Below are 24,406 nucleotides of genomic sequence, written 5' to 3' on the forward strand. Positions count from 1 at the left end.
TAAATTTTTCATCGTAGGACTCAGAAATGTCTTGCCTATTACTACAGCCAAAGTACCCATTGTCAAATTTTTCCATGTGAGAAGTGGTCTTGAAGTGGATATTAGTTTGTATAACACATTGGTAAGATTCTGAGCAAATATTTTCCTTAATTTGTAGACAAGTAAGACTTCATTTCCTTAGGTTTTTAAATTTTGTTTTTGTTCATATTAGCATCAATTTAAAACACTGCCATTTCTTGAAGTATTTCTGCTATTTAAATGGAAAAGTGTAATGATTATGCCAGCCCATATTTTAAATTACATGTTTAAAATAAAACAAATCAACAAAATACTTCTTATAAAAGAGCAATACTAAGGCATTTCCCTAATTCTTAATCATTTTTTCCTTTACATTTCATCTTGTGTATTAAACAAGTTTTTCCCCAATAACGCACAGTTTTATGTCTCCTTTTAATTCTGAAATGAATAACATTACCTCCTCTATTGCAACTTTTTTTTTTCCTTCGAATGTATGATTGCCTTTCAGTACAGTTTCTTTTCCTATTTTAACAGGCCCTTCATAATACCAAGCTTTTAGCTGCTTATTCTGCCATTGATCCCAGAGTGAAATATTTGTGCTATACTATGAAGGTGTTTACAAAGGTGAGCAATATAAAAGAATACCCATTATGATTTATTAAGAAATAAAATTGTCTTAGTCTTTTAAATAACTTTTGTGACCGTTATAATTTTTTTTAAATTTCAGAACTGATGTTAGCTTATTTTCCTTTAAATAGATTCAATTTATTATAGAGTGGTTGCATGGGAAAAACCGAACTAGATTAAGACCACCTCGTCTTAAGTGCTTCTTGCTAGTTATAAAATCTTGGGTATATCATTGCTGATTCCCTCATTTGTAAAATGAAGATACCTCACAGACTTTTGCAAAACTCACATAAGATTCTTTTTTTCTATATTTTACTGCTTTGGTTATGATTTATGATGAAGTAAAATAGAAGATGTTGGTTTAATTAAAAAAAAAAAAAGAAGGCTGTTAATTCCATTTTTCCTTTTCCATTCCTTGTAGATGTGTGATATTGGCGATGCATCGAGAGGAAGTTTGTCATCATATGCATATACTCTTATGGTGCTTTACTTTCTACAACAAAGAAATCCACCAGTTATTCCAGTTCTTCAAGAGGTGGGCGAGGGAAGTACTGTGGGACTATTTAATCATATAAAATTCCCTGGTTCTGTAGTTAACTTTTTAATATAATTTTCCTGAAAGACATGGTTCAGATTTTGAATTTCATTCATGGAGGTTTTATCCTTTTAAGAACCAAGGATGGACAAGAGCAGTAATAAAATCTATCCTTAACACCACTGCCCAAGTCATCTTCCAATCTAATACTGTCTCTTCATCTTGTTCAAGATTTTGTCATTTCCCGTTGCCTCAAAGATAAAAGACACAAGGCCCCTTCATAATCTACTGATTTCTATCATTGGGGAAGGAGTAGAAAGGGCATAGATTGGTGTCCGGAAAAACAGAAGTTTAAATACTACCTCCTCTTAGCAGATAAATGACCATGAACAAGTCTTTAAAATTCCGTGATTCTCAGTCCCCTTTGCAAAATAAGAATGAGTGCTTTTCTCTCAATAATAATTGTGAAAGTCAAATGAGATCGTTCCTGTCTGGCACTGTGAAACCTCAAAGTGCTCAGTGATTATTGATTTCTGTGCTTTACTTACCACTTATGTAACATGGGAGAGGTAGAAATGTCCTCGATAAGATTCCTTCCACATTTCATTTTCATTGAAGTATTCTGTGATATTCCTCCATACTGGTAAAGGAATAAAAACAGTTTTTCCCTTCCTTTAAGGACAAATTCAGGTTGTACCTCTTCCATAAAACATTCACCAGCCCTTTAAGGCTCTTCCTAACCAAAAGTGATTTCACATTCTTCACATCTTTGATAATAATCTATTTGACTTCTATGAATGTGTCATTTTAATTTGTATCAATTTTAGATATATGAAGAGGAAAAAAGACCTGAAATAATTGTCGATGGTTGGAATACTTATTTTTTTGATCGAATAAGTGAATTGGTATGTATTTTCAGGGTTATTTTTTTTTCTTGTATTTTGCTAGTATAATAAAGCTAATGTAAATATTTTAAAACATGAACTAACTATTTTGGGTAAATGGCCTAATAGCTTAACTATACAATTGTTACAGAATGAATTCTTTATTTAGAAATTAAATTATTTTACTTTGGCTCAGGGAACACTAACAAGAAAAAGAGAGAGCTGTTTTAATGCTATATAGCCAAGCCATTCTATATGGATTAAAGCTTAGGTAAACATATTGTCTCAAATTTTTTTTCAGCATTTAGGAAAACCTACTTTGAAGCATAGAGTTTCATTTTATAGACTAAAAATTTTAAAAGTTTATATAATATTGGTATATATTATATAAAATTGCTTGAAATATATTTCTAGTTTTTTCACCATTAAGTTATAGAATATAGTCTTAAAAGTGAGTTTTCTTTAGTACCTCAAAGGGACTGTATAGAAATTAATAAATAATTGAAATCTGTCTTCAAAAACATGAAAGAAAAGCTTCAATTAATGAAAATTTTGTAGGAAAAGTCTCCTACATTTGGACTAAAGAGATTATGGATAAAGTTGTGAACTATTTGTATTTAATACCTTAAAAGAACATGACATATTCTTCTTGGTGATTTCTAGCCAGCCTTTTGGCCAGAACATGGAAAAAATACAGAATCTGTTGGGGAACTATGGCTGGGGCTCCTTCGATTTTATACAGAAGAATTTGATTTTAAAGAACATGTTATTTGTATCAGGAGAAGAAGTCTACTTACAACTTTCAAGAAGCAATGGACTTCAAAATACATTGTTATTGAAGGTATGCATCAAAACTGTATAAAATTGACCGCAAAAATCTGTGAAGAGAATACAAATTGTAATGACTGTTAACACATCTTACCTATTTGGATAGGTATCTGTTTTAATATAGTTTAATATAGTTTTAATATAGTGAAAACTTAAGGATGTACTACATGTATTCACTTTCAAAAATTGCATACCTCATATTTAGAGAATTTGGATGTTTGTTGTTTGCTATCTAGTCTCATATTTCTAAAATTAAAAAATTTTTCATTGATCTTTAAGGCCTTTTCCTCTTCTAACATTCTCTTCATTCTGTGCAAACAGGTTGTTTAAAATGGAACATTTAAGTCCTTAGCTTTGTGTGCTACTCTTACCTCATTTAAGTGTGCTGTAATGAATCCGTGCCCGTTTTACTGGGCAATGATGTGAGGAAAGATGGGAAACAGGGAACATATAGAAAAAATTATAAAATTATTAGATGCATGAAACTATTTTTTGGTTGACCAAAACTTTAACCAAATCGTCAGTCTTCCTCTGTAGTGTGCACACAATAGGTGATACAGGTAATTAGATAACAAGGGAGTTTGATACTTCAGGTTTTTTCACTTTCAACATTATGTTGGGATTTACTTTGCATGCATCAGTTTTATTATTAATATATTATTAAGAGTACATTGGAAAGTTATTTATTCCTCTAAACACAAAATATAAACAATAACACATAGTGACTGATTTTCCATTGTTGTTTGCTGAAACAACCAGGGCATCATAGTTGAAATCTATAACATAAGCAAAATTACATGCCGGTTTTATGCTAGTACTGGAAAGGAACAAGACAATTTATGTTGCTTTATGTTTTTACTGAAATGAGTGACCATTCCTTAGAGCAGGTAACTACTGGTTTTTGTAATATTAAAAACAAATCTTTAAGGGAGATAATAGACATGTTAAAAATAAAAACTTGAAGATATTATTCCCTTACCATCCTTTAAGTAATTGACATTTACAGTAATAACTGTGATTCATCAAATAGCTTAATTAAACAAATTTGGTAGGATTTTGTCTAAAATTAGAAGAAATAGATTTTATAAGAGAATTCTTCAATCCCAAATTTATGTATAGTATATGGATTTTGTTAATATGAACAGATTTTTCTGCTTAGAAACTTTGATTTGTTTAATATAGTAGACTTAAGAAAAAGGTAGAAGAATTAAGGATACATGAAACCATATATTTTTCACAATATTCTTCCACCACTGAGTATTTAATAATGATAGTTCAAAACTCTCAAACTTAGGTACCAAAATTATACTAATAATAGTTCACATTTCTGTTACACTTTAATCTAGAATTGAACCCTCATTATTAATTTAATAATCTTCTAATTTTTCATAATATAGAACTATATACTTTGAGCTCTCATTTCTCTCAATTATCTTCCAATAACAGATCTGAAATGGAAAATGGGGAACTTAAAACTAAAATCAAATTGTATAACAGAGAGACATTTTTATGGGAGAGATTTTTTTCTGAGGGAGGAGAATAATTTTATTTGTTATTAAGATGAAAGCAAATTGATCTATGTGTATTCTCAAATTATAAATAGCAAATGAAATGAGGAAGAAAAGAAAATAACTTTATATTTTTCTTGTTAATTGAGTTGATATATTTTGCCTACTACTTCTCTCTATATTTGTTCTTTTTTTTTTCTTTTGAATTACAAATTCTGATAATGGAATTATCAGTGTTAATAGAAACCTCAATTTTGTGAAGTAACTTTTATCAAAAATTTTTCTTCACTTAGATCCCTTTGATTTGAATCATAATCTTGGTGCTGGATTATCAAGAAAAAGTAAGTTACTTTGCTTGGAAATATATTAAATTCTGTATTTCTTTTAATATGTTTAACCCAATTTTTTCTTATTTCTTCTTAGTGACAAATTTTATAATGAAGGCTTTTATCAATGGTAGAAGAGTATTTGGTATCCCAGTAAAAGGATTCCCTAAAGAGTATCCTTCAAAAATGGTAAGTGTCAGTTTTGGAAATAATGAAAATAACTAGAATTTTTTTTTAATGTTTTTTAAATTCTTATTGATCGTAATGGTTGAATGCTCTGAAAGCCTAATTTTTATATTTAACTTACTTAAAGTAGAAATTTATCCCCAAAGGAATTTTTGCACCATTTGTTTATGATTAATAGGATGGTAGACTGTAATTATTGCTTGTTCTCAGGAGTCAAAATTTTAAGGTGTGAATAAGTGGTCATCAACATCTTAGTCTCTTGATCATTAAGTCTGTATCACTTTTCTCAAATTATGTGGTGATGGGGACAGTCTTATATGTCCATCTCTTCCTTTCATGTTCAGTCTTGCCAGATCCAATGTCAGTTTTTTTACATGCAGTGATGAGGAGATAATGCCTGAAGATATGAAGAGCTTCATTTATACACATGAATATACCAAGTTTCATTTCCTATATTGTCATGATAGGGTTAGGCCCTTTTACACTATTATGATTGTTGCACTGTCACCTGTTCAGAGCAAATGATCTGATAGAATTTCATCTAAACTGTGAGGAACCAGCTAATGAAGATTTAGACTTACAAACTTTAGAAGGGTAGTTAAGCATTAATATCTTCTTTTATTAAATGATAACTTTTGTGGTTAAAGAAAATAAAAGCATAATGTTTTATTTGTGCAATCTTAAATTTGTTTATTATTTATTATAATTTTAGCACTGCATCTCCATGTACCACAAAAGTGAGGAACATTTTTTCTGCCAAGGGCCAGTTAGATATTTATAATCATTCATGGACTATACAAAATTATCAACTCATAAAACTCAAGCAGTGGGAGGTTGTTATACCTAGTTTCAGTTAATAAATTTCATAGGCCTTATGTGGCCAATGGGCAGAATGTTACCTACCCTGATAGACAGTATAAAACACAAAGAGAATTATACCTGAAATCTTGAATTTCTCCCATACTGCTTACTGTTGATTAGATATTTGCAATATTTTTCTTTGATATGGAAGCTCTGAATTTTGATTTTCCTAAGGCTTTTCTCAGGTTTCTTTCAGGAGATAATCAGTTTAAATGCATCCCTAGACATTTATGAGCTATGTGACTCCAGGCAAATCATTTTATTTGCCTCAGATTCCTCAACTGTAAAATGGGAATAATGACAGCAAAACCTCCCAGAGTTGTTGAAAGGATCAAATGAGATAATTTATGTGTAAACAAATTCACACAGTGCCTAGCATGTAGTAGATGCTATATAAATGCTTTTTCCCTTAACCTCTTCCCCACCCTAAGTTATCTTATATTTAAATATTTATTTGCATTTTCCTTAATATTTATCACCTTCATACACATATCTTTTTCAAAACTCCCACAGCAGTAGAGACTCCAGTGCTTTTCAAGAAACCCAGGCCATTTGATCCTGGGATGTAATCTTGGAAAATGGGGGGAAGGAGTTAGGTCTGATGTCTTTATTTCACTAAGCTATCCTTCAAGAATATCTGACTTGTCATCAAAAAATTTCAGCTACTATCTTGTACCTGGACCTAAATAATGAATACTCCTTAGTTTCAAGAATCTTGCAGTTGAAGGTCCTACTCTTGCCTGATAATAACCTTTTTCCTGGGTTCCCATAATGTACTTGCTGATATAATATCCATGGGAGTTTTCTCTCCCAAAGGACCCTCCTCTGCCTCCTCCCTACCTCTCTAGATCCTGCCCTTGCTTTCCTTGTCCCTCACCACCTCTGACTTTTTAAGTAGTGTCTCTTCACTCTCAGCTCTCCATTAGACTCTTTTGGTTAGCCCATGTGCTTTTCACAGAATAAAGGACTCCTTATGGCTATGAGAATCCCTTTATGAGTTTTTTCAACCTAATGCTTCATCAAAATATTATGAAGTCATTGAGAGGAAAGATTATTTTCTTTCTATTTTCATTCCTAGTACTTAGAATAATAGCACCTAAAACAAAAAGGTATTTAATATGAATGCTTATTGCTACTGAAAATAGAAATGCATGCGGCTAAATAATATCCAAGACCCTTGGTTTTTCAAATTGATCCTAATCCAGAATTTCACTAAGTTATATTCTTTTAGGAATATTTTTTTGACCCAGAAGTATTAACAGAAGGAGAATTGGCACCAAATGACAGATGTTGCAGAATTTGTGGTAAAATTGGACATTTTATGAAAGACTGTCCCATGCGAAGAAAGTAAGTTATTGTTTTACAAAGCGGGGGTTTCCCTTTATTCACTTTTATAAATGAGCTAAGTCCAAGATGAGAAATTCAGGCCATTAGTTGTTGTTCAGTCGTTTCTGATTCTTAGTGACCCTGTTTTGTTTTCTTGGCAAAGATATTGGAAGGGGTTCCCATTCCTTCTCCAATTCATTTTCTAGTTGAGGAAGCTGAGGTAAAGAGGACTAAGTGGCTTACACATAGCTAGTAAGTGTCTAAGGTCAGATTTGAATTCGAGTCTTCCTGACTCCAGGTTCAGTGATTTTTCCATTGTACTGCCTAGCTGCTTCCCTCAGTAGCCATATGAAAAAATGCTCCAAGTCACTAATAATTAAAGAAATGCAAATTGAAGCAATTGATGACCCCCTCCCCAAAGGTAAAATTACAGTTTTTAGAGAAGCTTCCAGAAAATGGGCACATTAATGCACTGTTGGTAAACTGGGCTGTGAATTGATGTAGATGTTCTGGAAATTGATTTAGCTATTCTGGAAAGTGATATGAAATTGTTCCCATAAAGTCACTAAATTACTTATATCCTTTGACACCTTGATACCATTACTAGGCCTGTACTCCAAAGAGATCAAAGAAAAAGGAAAAAGATCCATATATTCAAATATAAATATAAATATATAGACAGACACACACCAGCACAGATAACTGACCTGCTTTGGTAAAAAACTAAAAAGATCCATGAGAACAAAACTTTTTATCATGTCTTAATATTATTATGTATATATCACAGTATGTGTGTGTACACACAGATACATTAAAGCTATATTGTAATAATATATATAGTGTGTATATATGTATGCTATACAGGCACGTACTTTTCGCAGTGGCAAAATCTATAAACAAAGATGATGCCCATCAGTTGGAGTATGAGTGAACAAATTGATAATATGAATTAAATGGAATACTGTTTCCTTGTAAGAAATTATTAAAGGTATAATTTCAGATACGCCTGGGAAGTCATCTGTGAACTGATATAAAATGAAATAAGCAGAACCAAAAGAACAATTTCCACAATAAAGTGCAATATTGGAAAGAAAAACAATCTTGAAAAACTTAGAGACTCTGGCCAGTGTGGTCACGGTTCACAGTTCCAGAGGACCAATGGTGAATTGGATTAGGATATCAAATGAGAAATATATTTTTAGAAATGGCCTCTGGAGGAATTTGTTTTGATTATTCATGTTTTTATAAATGTAGAGATGGGGAGGAAGAATAATTGTTAATTGAAAAGGTTTATATATGTGTGTGTGTATGTATATGTGTATGTATTCCCCTCTTCCCCACAAAAAAAGAGAACTGGAAAAAATCCTAGTACTATAAATTATGTTAACATTTAGGGGAGAATAAGATATACTTTAAAATTATATTCTTAGTTAAAATAGATCCATTATAACTGCTTGAAAATAATTCAGTCACTTCTCATTATTCAGTTGAAAGAAGCCCAGGTCACTTATTTTTATTACCAGCCTCACAGTTTTCCCCATCATAGGTCAAAACCCTATTAAGTATTATCAGGAGAATTTGTTATTTACTCTCATACCATTTGGATTCAGAACTGTATTTTCCCCTTTTTCATATAAATTTTACCTCCCTTTACCCTATTTCTTTTGCAAGGCTAACCAAAATGCAGAGGTCAGTGTTGAAAACAGTTGTAGAAAAATAACGTTTTGGTCATGTATACTTATTATGTATCTGATTTATATTTTAATATATTTAACATCTACTGGTCATCCTGCCATCTTGGGGAGGGGGTGGGGAGTAAGAGGTGAAAAATTGGAACAAGAGGTTTGGCAATTGTTAATGATGTAAAGTTACCCATACATATAACCTGTAAATAAAAGGCTATTAAATAAAAATTAAAAAAAAAAAAAAGAAAGAAAAGAAAACAGTTGCAGAGGAGCAGACTAAAGACTTGTCTCTTCTGTTGAAACACAACAAAATGCCCCAAGTATCTGATCATTTATGAATCCAATATATAATTTCAGTATAGTTATATATGATTTCTGCATAAGTACCTGTAAGAAATGACTTTTTGAGAAATTCATATGCCCCATATTTCTTTAACTATTGACAGTCCAGGTCCATAGTGGAGCGAGCAATGGATCTGGAGTCAGGATATCCTGAGTTCAAATCCAATCTCAGAAATTAATTATGTGACCCTGAATAAATCACTTAACCTCTAGTTGCCTCAGTTTTCTCAACTATAAAGTAGGAATGGTAATAGTATTTACCTCACAGAGTTGTTAAGAGCAAATAAGATGTAATATTTGTAAAGTACTTAACACCATGTCTGGCACATTCACCTTGGGTAATTCACATAAATTTGATTGTAGGTTTTCTTATCAGCCCTCTAGAATTATGGTTGATCATTACATTAATCAGGGCTCTTATAAAGTCCTTCATGGTTGTTTTCCTTTTCAGTGTTATAGTTATTATATAAATTGTTTTATATAAAGATATTTTCCAAGTTCTGTTCACGCTATCTCATTCATGAAATCTCCCCCCAGTTTCTCTGATTCCATCTTTTTCTCCAAAGTACTTGTGTTTAGAACTAAGTAGGTATCAGATACAAAGAGAAATTCCATTCAAAATAACCATCGATAGCATAAAATATTTGGGAATCTATCAAAGGAAAGTCAGGAATTATATGAGCAAAATTACAAAACACCTTCCACACAAATAAAGTCAGATTTAAATAATTGGAAAAATATTAAGTGCTCTTGGATAGGCCAAGCGAATATAATAAAGATGACAATACTCCCTAAACTAATCTATTTATTTAGGGCTATACCAATCAGACTCCCAAGAAACTATTTTAATGATCTAGAAAAAATAACAAAATTCATATGGAAGAACAAAAGGTTGAGAATCTCAGGGAATTAATGAAAAAAAAAATCAAATGAAGAACTAAGTAGGTATTTTAATGTAAGTTGAAGGGAGTTCTGCCCTAATTCATAGATTGTGCAAGAATGAGCTACTGTTGGGTTTGATTGATTGTAGAGGGATTGCAGAATGGTGTATTTGAAGGCTCTTGAGTGCAACTTAAAATGCTTAATAAAAATATTTATTTTTTTAGTATAAAGTATAAAAAAATAAAAAATTGTTGAGGGGAGGGGTTAAGATTAATGCCAAAGTTTTTCATAGTATAATTTATGCTGTTATAATAACTTTTATACAGAGTGAGGCGCCGGCATGATCATGAAGATATTAAAAACCAAAGATATCCTGAAAACAATGAAAAAAGAAACAAAGATGACAAAGAAATTCAAAATAAAAGCACAGAAAGAGAAATGTTAGTAAAAGAGGGGAAGTTGCAGAGTACACCTCAGAAAAACAAACAAGGAAGAGGAGTAGTACTGGAAATGGGAAGAGACAAAGTTTCCAGGCAATCATTAGAAAAATGGAAGCGTCAAGATGAAAAAGATTTAAGAGAAAAACGTTGTTTTATTTGTGGAAGAGAAGGACATATTAAAAAAGATTGTCCTCAGTATAAAGGAGCTACAGGTATGGTAATAACTTGATATTTTCATTTTGGAAATCTCCATTTTAAGAATTCTTTAGTATTTTTATTTGTTTAATTGAACAAGCATGCTTATTCCAGAAATAAGAATTGATCCTTTTTTCTTACCAAGGCAAATCTTTTATCTCTTCCAGTTTCTTCTAACTAAAGGTCTCTGCAATCGTCACATCTCTCTCAATTCATTTATTCTTCATTACCTACCAACATGCCTCCCCAACCTTAAAAAACCTCTCATTTGATCCCTATATCTCCTGAAGCAATTATATAATATGCTCTCCCATTTGAAACTCAGTTTCTAGACAAAGCTATCTTCTCTTTATTTGTTCATTCCAGTATGGCTTCTGATATCATCTTTCAACTAAAACCATTCTCTCTTAAAGTTATCAATGATTTCTTAATTGCTGACTCTAATGGCTTTTTCTCAATTTTTATCCTTCAACAAGCATTTATTAAGTGCCTACTTAGTGCCAATGCCAGTCGGAATACAATAAAAATCAAAAATCCTTACCCTTAGTGACCTCACATTCTAAAGAGGGGAGACATCATTGAAACAACTAAACTAAAAGAGGAGGAATGGGAAAGACTTCTTACAGAAGATAGGATTTTAGCTGAGCCTTCAAAGAAGTCAAAAGGATTGATGAGAAAGAAGATAATTATAAACATGAGAGACAACCAAGTAGAAATAGCAGAATCAGGAAATTGAATATCTTTTGGGAGGAACCGCAAGGTGTGACTAGTGTCACTAAATCATGGAGTACATGAGGAAAGGGAAGTATAAAAAGACTGAAGAGTTACTAAGGATCTAAAAATAAATGATTTTCTATTTGATCCTGGAGCTTTTGGTATTTATTGACTAGAGATATAACATGGCCAGGCCTGTACTTAGGAGAATCATTTCCTAAAAGTGGCAACTTAGTAGAGGCTGGACTTGGCTGAGGAAAGGCTTGAGATGGCTATCAACCAAAAGGTTAGCAATGCTTCCTATTAACCACTCCCTCTTCCTGAATACTCTGTGCTCTGTGTTTTATGACTGTTCTCTTGATTCTTCTACCTATCTCATCATCTTAGTCTTCTTTGGTAGATGATCATCCATGTGGTGCTCTTTAACTGTGGGTATAGTCCAGACTCTCTTTTATCTTAGCAGCTCCCATGAATTTAATTATCTTTATGCAAAATGAACCTATACATATATATATAGCACCCTAGTCCAACTTCTGAACTCTTAACCTGCATCTCCATTTGCTTTTGTTGCCTTATTTGAACACGATGTCCCAGAAACATCTCAAACTCAACATGTCCAAAATAAAACTCCTTTTCTGTTGAGGATACTCACCTTTTCTTTCAGTCACCCAAGTTGTGAGCTGGGAGTCATCTTCCACTCTTCATCCTTTTTCTTTCATAGCTAATTGACCAGTCTCTCTACTCCCATGACCATCTCTTGGACTATGGCTGTAACTTCTTCATTTATTTCCTTTACTCAAGTCTGTTTTTTCTTCATCTACCACACAAAAGTGCCAAAGTAACATACCTAAAACATAGGTGTGACCAGGTTCCTCCATTGGCTTTCTAATATGTCTTATACAAAATACAAATTTCCCTGTTTGGCATTTAGGATGTTTTCTAACTTGATCCCAACCTGCCTTTTCATTCTCTCTGTTTATTATACCTCTTCATGCATTCTGTGGTCCAACAAAACTGTCTCCCTGGTCCACTCCATTCTCATCTCAGCCTTGTAAAAGCTTTAATTTCCTTCAGAACTCAGCTTTCATGCTTATTCTTCTACATAAGATCTTTCATTTTTCTTTCCATCCCAGCACAAGGTTTATAGTAGACAATAAATGTTTGTTGATTGAATGAAGAAATTAGTTTTAAAAGTCAAATTAATCTTCTCTTCTTATGACTGTTGGATCTCTTGATTTTTTGGGGGGTGGGGGGCGGGAGGCAGAGTAGAAGGGTTTGTAAAGGCCGGTTTGATGTCATAGATGACAAGTTGCTCAGTCATTCTTCCATGCCTAAAAATGTAGTGTTGTTGAACAGCTTTTATATTAGAGGGAGGGGGGGCCTTATGAGATTTACTCAACTCATTCTCAGCAATTTAAAATAACTATCTAGAAATCTACTTGGGACTTGGGGCATGTAGCAAGTATTGTTGCTAATAATGAAGTAACTCAAATTCATTCCCAGTTTTGTTTTGTTTTTTTTAATGTGTTGATTATCTCCATTAAAGGTCAGATTTCTATATTTAGTTTCTTTTTAGTTACCAAAAGTATCAAGAGACTTGGTAAACTTAAAGGGGGGAAATAAAGCCATCCCCCTTGAAAGTATTCTTTTTATTTCTGAATAAAGACTCTGAATTGAAATAGAAGGCTGTCATAATTCTACATTTTTAGGGACTACAGGAAAAAAAATGTTGGTACTGTGAATTTTCCATATTAACATAAAGGACCTACTATAAAAATAACCACTATAAAATAAAATTTAAAAATACTGAAGTAATTACTAAATAACAATAAAAGTAATTGTATCCAAAGCTCTATCTATCCTTACCATTCTGTTCAAAAGACAAATTCTATTCTGTTTTGTAAGCCCAGTAAGAAAAAAAATAACATAACTGGAAGTGGAAAAGAAAAATAATGTAGTATTTCTTAACTGTTTTAACTTTTTTTTTCCATTGTACCTTTTTATACACTTCTTAGAACCATTAGAACAATGCCCTTTGAGGAAAAGCCCAAAGATAAATAGAAGGGTATATGTGGGTGTTTTGATGTATGTTCACACACACATACACAGCCTATTTTTTTTCTTATGTTGTATTATATTTATTTATTTTATTAAAGCTTTTTATTTTTCAAAGCATATGTATAGATAATTCTGCAATCTTGCAAAACCTTGTGTTCCAGGTTTTCCCCTTCTTCTCTCACCTCTCTCCACTAGATAACAGGTAGTTCAATATATGTTAAACATGGTAGAAATATATGTTAAATCCAATATATACATACATATTTATACAATTATCTTGCACAGCCTATTGATGTGTGATTTTCATACAAATGAAAATAAACTTTTTTCACTTGTATGAAAATTTTTACTTAAATTTTCTGTAGGCATTCAGCACAGTGCTTGGCATGTAGTAGGTGCTTAATAAATGCTCCTTTACCTGTAGGCTATATGAGTCACCTACATATGAAGTAGAACTAATTATTGGCCTTCTTTTTGCATTTCTCTAATAATATATAGCATTTTTTTATTGGCCATTGATAGCTTGTATTTCTTCCTCTCAAAATAGCCCATTCACTTGATCATTTATCAACTGGGAAATGATTTTTATTTTCATAAATTTGACTTAGTTAAGATTTTTTTCCCCAATTTCAAGTATCTTTTTAATTTTATATGTAAAAAGGGAGATAATATGTGAAATGTTTTTTGGGGAAAAAATTATACAGTGATAATCACAAACATTGTGCTTTCTTATGCTATATAACCTTGCCACTGAATTTCAACTCTGAGAGAGTTCCCTCCTTAGTATGTCTCCCTCACCCTCTGGCTGGGTGAATTTCTTACAGAAGAATACAAACCTCTTTTTATTTATATTGTGTGTATATGCTTCATTTTGCCTGCTTGCTGCATCACATTGTAATAGTAAAGTCACAATTATATTATTGTCCTGATTAGTTTTTTAGAAATTTTCAAACTCAGGTATTTGGTTTATATTTAGCCTGGAAGTGAAATAAATCAGTTATACCAGTGACAAGTTCATTAAGTTGAGAAAAGAGGAAGAGGATATATAAGTTTTATTAGGAACTTGGTTATCAAAGAGAGGAGAAGTATAAGAAAATAGTTGGGGGGGGAGGGAGGTTAGAGGTAAAGAGTAGGAGGTATTTTTTTAATTTACTTTTTAAGTTAATGATGGAATCTGGAGTGTATTTGTAGGCAATGGAAAACAGATCAGTAAATAAGGGAGATTTAAGAGACAGAAGGGGCATGGGGCAGGGTGGGGGGTTGAGGAAAGTTTTTTTGTTTGCTTTAGTAATTACAAAAAACTTAAGATAAACAGCTTTTACAATGGTAGTATACATTTAAATAGTCTATTAAAACATGAAGAAAAATATATCAGTAGATGTCATAATTGGGAAACATTCCAAAGTCTGGTTCTTTATCTTGTACGAAACAAATAGTTGCTTACTTCATTGATACCATATATTAACAGTTTCCCTTACTGAATTTTCATAGAACTAGGTATACATGGAAACAGAATCAATTTCAATTTATATTCCTATTTTTCCTAGATTAGAAATGAAAAAGTATCTTTCATCTATTTGATGTTTTCCCTCATCTTTTTTTATCACCATTGTTGATTAAGAGCATACAATCTAGAAGTTCAGATTAGAATATTTACTCTTAGGAATAAGATCTGTTATTGCTGTATATATTACCTACAGCAGTTCAGATCACAACCTTCCAGAATATTCTTATTCTGCGTGTTTTCTTTTTCATAAATCATTTATCCAGTGTTGTAGAGGTTTTCTAATTTATTTCATGAATCTTTGTGGAAAATATACATAGTCCATATGAATTGTTTAATTTTAAATTAAGCCAAATAATTTTCATCTCTAATACTAAATTACAGTTAAGTAATTCAGGGGCAGGAAGTAGGGGGAGAACAAGGATGGGGAATTAATTAGGATTCTATGGAGATTCATTAGAAATTAATTTTAAATGGAACAAAAATAACAAAATTGAAAACTAATTATAATGACCAAGTCAAGAGAAGTTGAGAAATACACCTCCTGGAGAGGTGTGAGGGATTATGGGCAATATTGCATATAGTGGGAGATATGGTTGACTGATAATTGGTTTTGCTGACTCACTTATTTTTTTCTTTTAAGTCTTTGTTACCAAGAATGGCTTACTGAGTGAAAAAGGGAAAGATTATATTCAGAATCTAATGTAATGAAGTAACAAAATGAATTAATAAAATATTTTAATTTTAAAGTAATTAATTAGCTTATCACAAAGTGATATCTTCTTTCTAAATATCACTTATGCACCCAAGGCAAAAGATAATTTTTCTTTGGTTATGCAAAATTTTTAACAGAGATGCTGCTTTTATTTAAAGTAGAATCATAACATACTCTTTATTTTGAAGGTGTGTCTAAATCAGATGGTGTATTTGGGTCTCCTTCCCCTGGTCCCTTGAAACAAACTGGCAAACTCAATCAGGTAAGCCTCAGTCAAAACTCAACAAGAAGCCACTGTATCTCCTCAGTATTTCATTTCACTTTGTAGTTACTTATCAGAAACTTTTATGTTTCAATGAAACAAGGAACCCACAGTTACATTCCTGTGAGTATCTTTTGCACTAAAGATCACAACTCCTTTATAACTCAGAAGATACTCTAACCAAAAAAGTTGGTCCCAACAATAGCAAGCCTATTCCTCTGGTAAGAGGATACATACCAAATATTTTTCAGCATAATATAAGAGAATAGCAAAACTTGCTTTCTATTGCCCTGGTCTTTAGTAACCAAGCTTCCTTTCTATACCATGATGAAAAATTATAAGGGAGCTTTAGTAGAAAAATGACATCATGATTTTAATGTAGCAATTATCAAATATTTTGGTCTCCAGATCTTGTTTACAGGTTTAAAAAATTTTGAGGACCCCAATGGTCTAAATCGTCTAAATCTGACTATGTGGTCTGTATCAATATTTACCATATTAGAAATTAAAACTTATAAATCTTTCAAGTTTTTTTGATTCCTTTTAAAATAACAATAATAAACTCATTAAACATTAATGTAACTGAAAAGTAACTGAATTTATCAACATAAAAATAATTTGTTAGTATTTACATATTTATACAAATTTCAAATTTAACACATTTTAAAAATTACTTGCTTTAATATGTTCTTTTATTTTATATCTCTACGTTTTGCCTTCCAAGTACAAATTGTAGCTTATGGTTCTTTATTTTCTTTGGCATTGTACCATCTGGTAGAAAGGGAAGGAAATGAAAATTACAGAACTTGTTGGGATAGCTAGATGGTGCAATGGATAGAGTGCCAGTCCTGAAGTCAGGAGGACATGAATTCAAATCCGGTCTCAGATACTTAATACTTACAGTTATATGACCCTGGGCAAGTCACTTAACCCCAGTTGCCTCATCAAAAAAAAAAAAAAAGAAAGAAAAAGAAAATTATAGAACTTGCTAAACATTAAACATTTAATGAACATCATCATCATCATGACACTAAATCATCTATTTCAACCATTTTCTTATGAAGTTTAAATATTGATTCTTTCAATGAGCTTTTCTTATGTATATGATCAATCCACCTTGCTTATTTTTTAGGCAATTCATCTACATGAAGAAAAAAAGAAACAAAAAGGAAAGATATTTTTGAGTCCCCAATCAGGTATGTGGATTTTTATAATAATTTATTTTATACTAACACATACATAATATTATTTTTCCCTTCTGCTTCCCCACTTTTTTCCTATTGTGCTATTTCTTCCCTTTTTTCTCCTGCTTCTGAAAAAACAGTTGTTGGCGTCATTATAAACTTATATACTTGCCAAGACAAATAATTTAACTAAAGGAAAGAGTAGTTTGCTTGCTTTTTTAGATTTCTTTTATGAAGAAAGAGAAATAATATCAGTTCTTTATTATCTTTCCACTAAATCTCTTGAAGTGAACTTGCTCAAGGATATCAGGCCCTCTAGAGAGTGTGTTTTCAAACTGTGGGGAGAAGCCAGCCATGAGCTGGAACTACTTCTGCAGTGGGAGTTCTGTGATGGGAATCAAAGGTAGTTAATTAAGTCTTTGTTCAAACGTTAATATTAAATTTAAATGTTAAATCTGTCTTGAAAAAAAAAAATGAAGAAATTCTCACAGGACTGATTCCAATTAATGTTGTCCTTTCTTTTTTAGTTAGAATGGATGAGATTCTCAAAGATTTCAGAAAAGTTACAAAGGCTGGCATCAGGCTAGCTTATCAGGTGCTTATATAATCTCCTTCCCTACTATCTTCATAAGATGGAAAGGAAGAGGAAAATTTTGCAAGCAAATATAGCATATGGTCTCTGCTTTTATAGTAACTTGATTTAAAATGTACAGCCCAAATTTTGATCTTCTTAAATCTAAATGCATACTTTTTAAAAATTTCTTAAAATTTGTAAACTTTCTTGAAGCAGTGTGACTTTGCTATTTATACTAAAAGAGAAAAGTAGATATTTCAAAAGGTACTGAGCTTTGTCCATATCAGTTTATCTGAAAATATCTGGGACTGCTAGGGTGAAGAAGAGAATATTTATGTTTCATATAATATAATAAACATTTCCCATTTGAAGGACTAGCATTGGAAGAGGCAGTGAATTTTTTTACTTGACCCTTGAGGATATAACTAGGAGCAATGGATACAAGTTAAAAAGCAGTAAATTTAGGTTTTAAAAAAAGAATATCATATACTTCAACAATGGTACTATATGATCAATTCTAATAGGACGTGGTTCTCTTCAACAATGAGATGAACCAAATCAGTTCCATTTGTTCAATAATGAATAGAACCAGCTACACACAGTGAAAGAACTCTGTGAAATGAGTGTGAACCACTACATAGCATTTCCAATCCCTCTGTTTTTGTCCACCTGCATTTTTGATTTCCTTCACAGGCTAATTGTACATTGTTTCAAAGTCTAATTCTTCTTGTGCAAAATAACTACGGATGTGTGTATATATATTGTATTTAACATATATTTTAACGTATTTAACATGTATTGGTCTACCTGCCATCTGGGGGGAAGGGGTGAGGGGAAGAAGGGGAAAAATTGGAACAAAGGGTTTTGGAATTGTCAGTGCTGAAAAATTACCCATGCATATATCTTGTAAATAAAAAGCTATGATAAAAAAAGAAAAAAAGAATATTTTTATTAGAAAAAAACATCTTTATTAGAGCTATATGCAGAAATAGAATGAACTGTCTTGGGGAGATACTAGGTTTCTATTTGTTAGAAACCTCTGAGGCTAGATAATAATTTGATGAGGTGTGTTGTAGAGGAATGATTTCCTATTCAGGTTTGGTTTTAACTAAATGTACTCGAAAGTCCTTTACTGTTTTGATATTCTGTTAAGTTAAATCTGATTTTGACCTGTGTGTGGCTGCCTGATCACTGGAATATATTCATTATTGAGTTGAAAATACAAAACATTTATCCATAAATTATTTTGCATTTGTACAATATAGATGCCTTTGAGCAAAGTTGCCTAATTAAAATTCCCATTGGGGAAGTTTATAAAGTGTTTGGGGCAAAAGTCATTATTAGCAAATACTGTATATAAAACATAATTTTTTTCTATCATATACTAAGAGGAAAACTCTCCTTATTCTGTAACATTTAGATTGTAATCATTGTTTTAGGGGACTAAGATCACTTTGTAGCAAAGGCATCCATTGTTAACCAGGTCACATTACCAACAGAAATAGATTAGATTGGATAAAAAGTAGAAGCATAATAACTTACATAGGAATCCAGAATTTTTTTTAGTAGTACTTCATTTTTCCAAATATATGCGAATATATGCACTTCACATCTAAATTTTACTCCCTTGCTTTCTCCTTCCCCCTTCCCAAGCAATTCAAAATAACTTAAACATGTGCAAAAAAAAAAAAAAAAAATTAGAACAAAAAGGATAAAAAACAAGCAAACAACATTAAAAAAAAGTAAATACAGTGCTTTGACCCACATTCAGTCTCCATAGTTCTCTCTGGACACAGATGATAATTTCCATCACAAGTCTATGTCCAGAATGTTTTAAAAGGAGTAGTTTAAAATTAATATATATGTTGGATGCTGGTAGAAATCTTCCCTGATAAATACTGTACTGATGAGGGGATCTCTGTACTTGTTTATGCTTCACTGTGTGTACATGGATCTGCAGGCTTAAAAGTTGATATTTGTCATCTTTTATTTTTTGGAATTGCCTATGTTTTTAGGTTTTAATCAGTAAGAGTTGAGAAAAAAAGAATTTTAATTAGGTACTTCATCAAATACTATTGAAATGTCAAAAAATTTAAAATTGTTAAACATTAAATAATACAGATAGAATTGTAAAATTTAAACTATTTGCATTTTAATTAGAACAATTTGACATAACTTCTTAAAGTTTGCAGAATATTGTCTTCACAGCTATGTATAGTAAGCAGTACAAGCCTTATTATCTACCTTCTTTAAGTCCATGTATTTTCACGTATCTGCATTTCAACATATCTACGTTAGGATCTAAGACCTAGTCTCCAATCACTCTATACAATATACCCACATTCTTTCTGTGAAAGTAATAAAATACTTGTCCTCTTCCACTTTACAAATCTATCTTAACATTACTATAACTTTGTGAGTTTTTGAAAATATGGTTATAATCTGTCTGGCAATCTTATTCTTCTGATCTTTTTTTGTATTTTATAGAGGTCTTTATTATTTTACATTCGTCATTTTTATGGCACAGTAGCATTCATGTACATTAATATTGTATAATTTACCTGTAGCCATTTTGTAATCATTGTTAAGAGTTTTTCATTTCATAGTGAAATAAAGAAGTTTTAGATATTTTTGTACAGCTCATAATGATCTGTCATTTACTATATTTTGCCAGATTCTTATCCAAAGCACTTGCACCACTTTATCAACAGCAGTATAATAAGAGCTCCTGCATTCCTGCATTGCATAATTCCTGCAGCTCCAGCATTATTTTAATTTTGCCATTTTTCCCAATTCAGTTTAATATATCTTAAAAGTTGTTTTGGTTTTTTATTTTATTTATTATTATTTATTATTTTTATTTATTTGATTTTTTTATTATTTTATTTATTTCTGCAAAAGAAGTTAAACAAGTTATGTAGTTATAATTTCATATATAACTCATAGCAGAAATACATGAACCCACATTCTGTTACATAATCATAAGCATAATTATGCTTATTTCATGTAAAAATTATACCACACTCAGACAATTAACAGTCAGAAACAATAAGTAGTTGTATTTTAAAGTGTCTATCTTTCCATTTCTCAATGGGAAAATGATTAATCTTAATAGATATACAGCAATCCCTTATATTTTATATATTTATTCAATCTTTATCATGCATATTTGTCACAAATGATTTTTCTCAATGTTTCTTCCTTTTTAAAAACTTATTACTGCTTTGGTGGATTGGGGGAGGAGCAGTAGGAAACTCCTTATGCTTTTCTATTGATGCCTTTTGATTCTTTTTTTTAACATCACCATAATTTTACCCAGTATCCTCTCCCCCTCCCAAAGAGCCATCCTATATAACAAATATTTTAAAGACAAAAATAAAAAGCAAGGAAGGGTTAAAAATCAATATAATAGATCTCTACCTTGAAAAAGTCTGAAAATATGTAAAATGTGTCACACTCATGGACCTTCTGTGTTTACAAATAAGTAGGTAAAGATGGCTATCTTCTCCTGTTTCTTCTTTGGAATCATGCTTGTTCTTTGTAATTTTATATGATTGTCCCTTTTGAATTTTGGATTCTTTTCATTTACATTGTTATAGTCATTATTATTATAGTCAAATACATTATATTATGTGTTTCACTCTATTTCACATTACATCAATTCTTAAGTGTATGTGTGTATTTATATATATATATAAATACACACACACACTCTCATATATACACTTAAGAGATGATGCATATATATATATATATTCCATTACATTCACATACCATGATTTGTTTAGCCATGTCCAATTGATAAGCATTGATTTTGTTTTAATTCTTTGCAACCCAAAAGATGCTGCTATAAATATTTTGGTATATATGTATATACAGGGACTTTGTTCTTAGCTGGGTTATAAGTCCCAAATGTCATCTCTGGGTAAAAGGGTATGGACATTTTAGTCACTTAATTTGAATAATTACAAATTATTTTCTGGAATGGAGGTACTAATTCACAGTTCTACCATCAATGTATTAGTGTTCCTGTCTTCCTACAACCCCTCCAACTTTGACTATTTGATCTTTTTGCCAGTTTTCAGGGTATGAGATAAAAATCTCCAGGTGGTTTTTATTTTTATTTCTCATATTAGTGATTTGAATCATTGTTTCATGTGAGTATTGATAGTTGACAATTCTTGAGAACTTTGTTCGTGTCCTCTGATCACTTATCTATTGGAGAGTGACTTTTAGTCATATACATGTATGCACTGTTTATGCACACATTGTGCGTGTGTGTTGTGTGATAGCATACAGAGAGATAAAATAAAAAACTCTAATGGAAATTTGGTAAAAAGATTTTTTTTTTCCCATTCAGCCATTTCCATTTTCCTAGTGAATTAATTTTTTTGTGTGTCTGCAGAAGCTTTTCACCTTCATGTGATAAAAGTTATCTAGTTTGTCTTTTGTGAATGCCTCTGTTCCTTGGTTAGTTAAGAATACATCTCCTTTCAATAGCTATGAAATGTGTAGGACGTACTTCTCTTCTAATTTCTTTTTTAATGTGGTCTTTTTAATATTAAGTTCATATCTGTGGTGTATTATGTAATGTTTTTTGTAATATTTTTAGAGTATTGCTCCATGCCTGGTTTCTACCAGGTTGCATTTCAATTTTCCCAACAGCTTTTATCAAATAAGAGAGTTGTTTCCTAAATAATTTGTTTTCCAGTTTATCAATAACTAGGTCATTAAGTTCCAGTATTTCAGATACTACCTTGTTTAGTGTGTTCCATTGTTACACCCCTTTTTTTTTTAAACCATTATCATATGGTTTTAAAGACTGATACTTTATAATATAACCAAGGTCTTAAAGTGCTGTTTTCTTGTCATCATTCCCCTTTATATCATTAATTTTTTCAAATGATTTTTATTACTAGCTTATTGAGTTCTGTAAAATTTATTGCTTTGTTTTCGGTTGTACATGATGCTTGCTTTTAGTTTTAGATACTTTTTATGATATTAAAACAAGGTGCCTCTGCACCTGTACTTTGTGGGATTTTTAGCATAAATGTGTGTTGTGCTTTTTTTTTTTTTTTTTTTTTTTTTTTGGCTGAGGCAGTTGGAGTTAAGTGACTTGCCTAGGGTCACACAGCTAGGAACTCAGGTCCTCCAGACTTCAGGGCTGGTGCTCTATCCACTGTACCACCTAGCTGCCCTATGTTGTACATTTTCAAAGGATTTTCATGTATATATTGAGATGTGTAATCATTTGCTTTTGGATTTTTTAAAATAATTTTTATTGCTGACAGAATTATCCTTAAAATTTTTTAAATTTTGTTCATTAATGATTTTGGTCTATAGTGCTCTTGGTTTCCTAGTTTCCAATTAAAATTCTTTTTTTTAACTCTTGGATAAAGGTTCTAGCTTAGTATGTGAGATTATTTCTATAGTATTGGTACTTATTTAAAAGTTTTATAGAATTCTCCTGGTACTCCATCAGGATAGAACGTATTTTCCTTTGATCCTTCACTCCTAGTTCTAGTTCTTTTTCTTTTTCTGCGATTTAAGAATCTATTTTGTCATCTTACAGATATTTTATAGTTTTGAAACTACTCCTCTTTTATTTTGCATTCTCAGTTTTGCTAACATATTACTGTACACTGGTTCTGTTGTGATTTCTTTATGCTTATTTGCTATTTTCTTTTGATTTTTCTACCATCTTTTAATATCAGATTAACTAAAGTTTTTATCAATTATATTAGCCTTTTCAAAGAACCAGCTTTCAGTTTTATTTATCATTTCTATAGTTCTTTGGTTTCCATTTTGTCCATTTCTCTTCTAATTTAATTATCTTCTTTGGGGCTTATTTGTAGCTTTCTGTTTTTTAGAATGCATAATCTGTTCATTAATCCTTTCCTTTTCTATTCTGTTAATGTATTTTTGTAGGGAAATGATTTTTCTCCTGAGGACTGTTTTAGCTGCATTCCAGAAATTTTGGTATGTTGTTTCTTATCATTTTCTTTTACATAGCTGTTTTTATGATTTTTTTTTTTTTTTTTTTTTAACCAATGCAGTAAAGATTTCATCATTAAGTCTCTGTACCTGGGTCTTTTGTTTATGCTCCCAAAACTGATTACTATTTTTATTGAATTGTAGTTTATAAAAGATATATTTAATGATATTGCCTTTTTACATTGATTTGTAATCTCTCTGTGCCATAATACATGGTCAGTTTTTTGTTAAAAATCCATGTGGTGCCTAGAAATACACATATTATTTAATCTGTCCTATTTATTCATTTATTCAGCCATTTTCCAGTTAATGGGCATCCCCTCAATTTCCAACTCTTTACCCTGAGAAAAGAGCTGCCATAAATATTTTTATTCGGAAACGTTCTTTTTCTTTTTCATCTCTTTTCGAATTCATGCCTAATGATGGTATTGTTAAATCAAAAGATATGATTTTATGGGCATAGATCTTTGGATATAGATCATCTTTTGATCACTTATCAGTTAGGGAATACCTCCCCTTTTTTTATATAAATTTGACTGAGTTCCCTTTACATTTCTGAAATAAGACCATCAGAGAAACTTGCTTCAAAATTCTTTTCATAATTACCATTGCTAACTTCATTTCCCCCATTTTTCTATTCTCTATCTCCTTTCACCCTGTTCTTTCTCAAAAGTGTTTTGTTTCTGACCAGCCTCTCCTTCAGTATGCCCTCTCTTTAATCATTCTTCCTTCTCCTTTTCTTATCCCCTTTCTCTCCT

General features: G+C 31.4%; 1 protein-coding gene across 8 annotated transcripts in view; it reads left to right on the forward strand.

Annotated features, from left to right (window-relative positions):
- Positions 1-24,406, forward strand: part of TUT7 (terminal uridylyl transferase 7) — an 84,718-nt gene that overhangs the window by 50,657 nt on the left and 9,655 nt on the right. For 5 of the 8 annotated variants that reach the window (XM_031937850.1, XM_031937833.1, XM_003761299.4 and 2 more), the window contains 11 exons: positions 18-121; positions 553-642; positions 1,067-1,180; positions 2,008-2,085; positions 2,728-2,905; positions 4,694-4,741; positions 4,824-4,915; positions 7,005-7,120; positions 10,335-10,660; positions 15,823-15,896; positions 17,029-17,092. In XM_031937850.1, the coding sequence (XP_031793710.1) occupies positions 18-121; positions 553-642; positions 1,067-1,180; positions 2,008-2,085; positions 2,728-2,905; positions 4,694-4,741; positions 4,824-4,915; positions 7,005-7,120; positions 10,335-10,660; positions 15,823-15,896; positions 17,029-17,092 (1,284 nt within the window). Of the gene's footprint in view, positions 1-17; positions 122-552; positions 643-1,066; positions 1,181-2,007; positions 2,086-2,727; positions 2,906-4,693; positions 4,742-4,823; positions 4,916-7,004; positions 7,121-10,334; positions 10,661-15,822; positions 15,897-17,028; positions 17,093-23,582; positions 23,634-24,406 lie in introns of those variants that run through there. The other 3 variants (XM_023497283.2, XM_023497282.2, XM_031937854.1) reach the window with 2 other exon arrangements.

This window comes from Sarcophilus harrisii, chromosome 1 (assembly GCF_902635505.1).
Source record: "Sarcophilus harrisii chromosome 1, mSarHar1.11, whole genome shotgun sequence".
Classification (NCBI taxonomy): domain Eukaryota; kingdom Metazoa; phylum Chordata; class Mammalia; order Dasyuromorphia; family Dasyuridae; genus Sarcophilus; species Sarcophilus harrisii.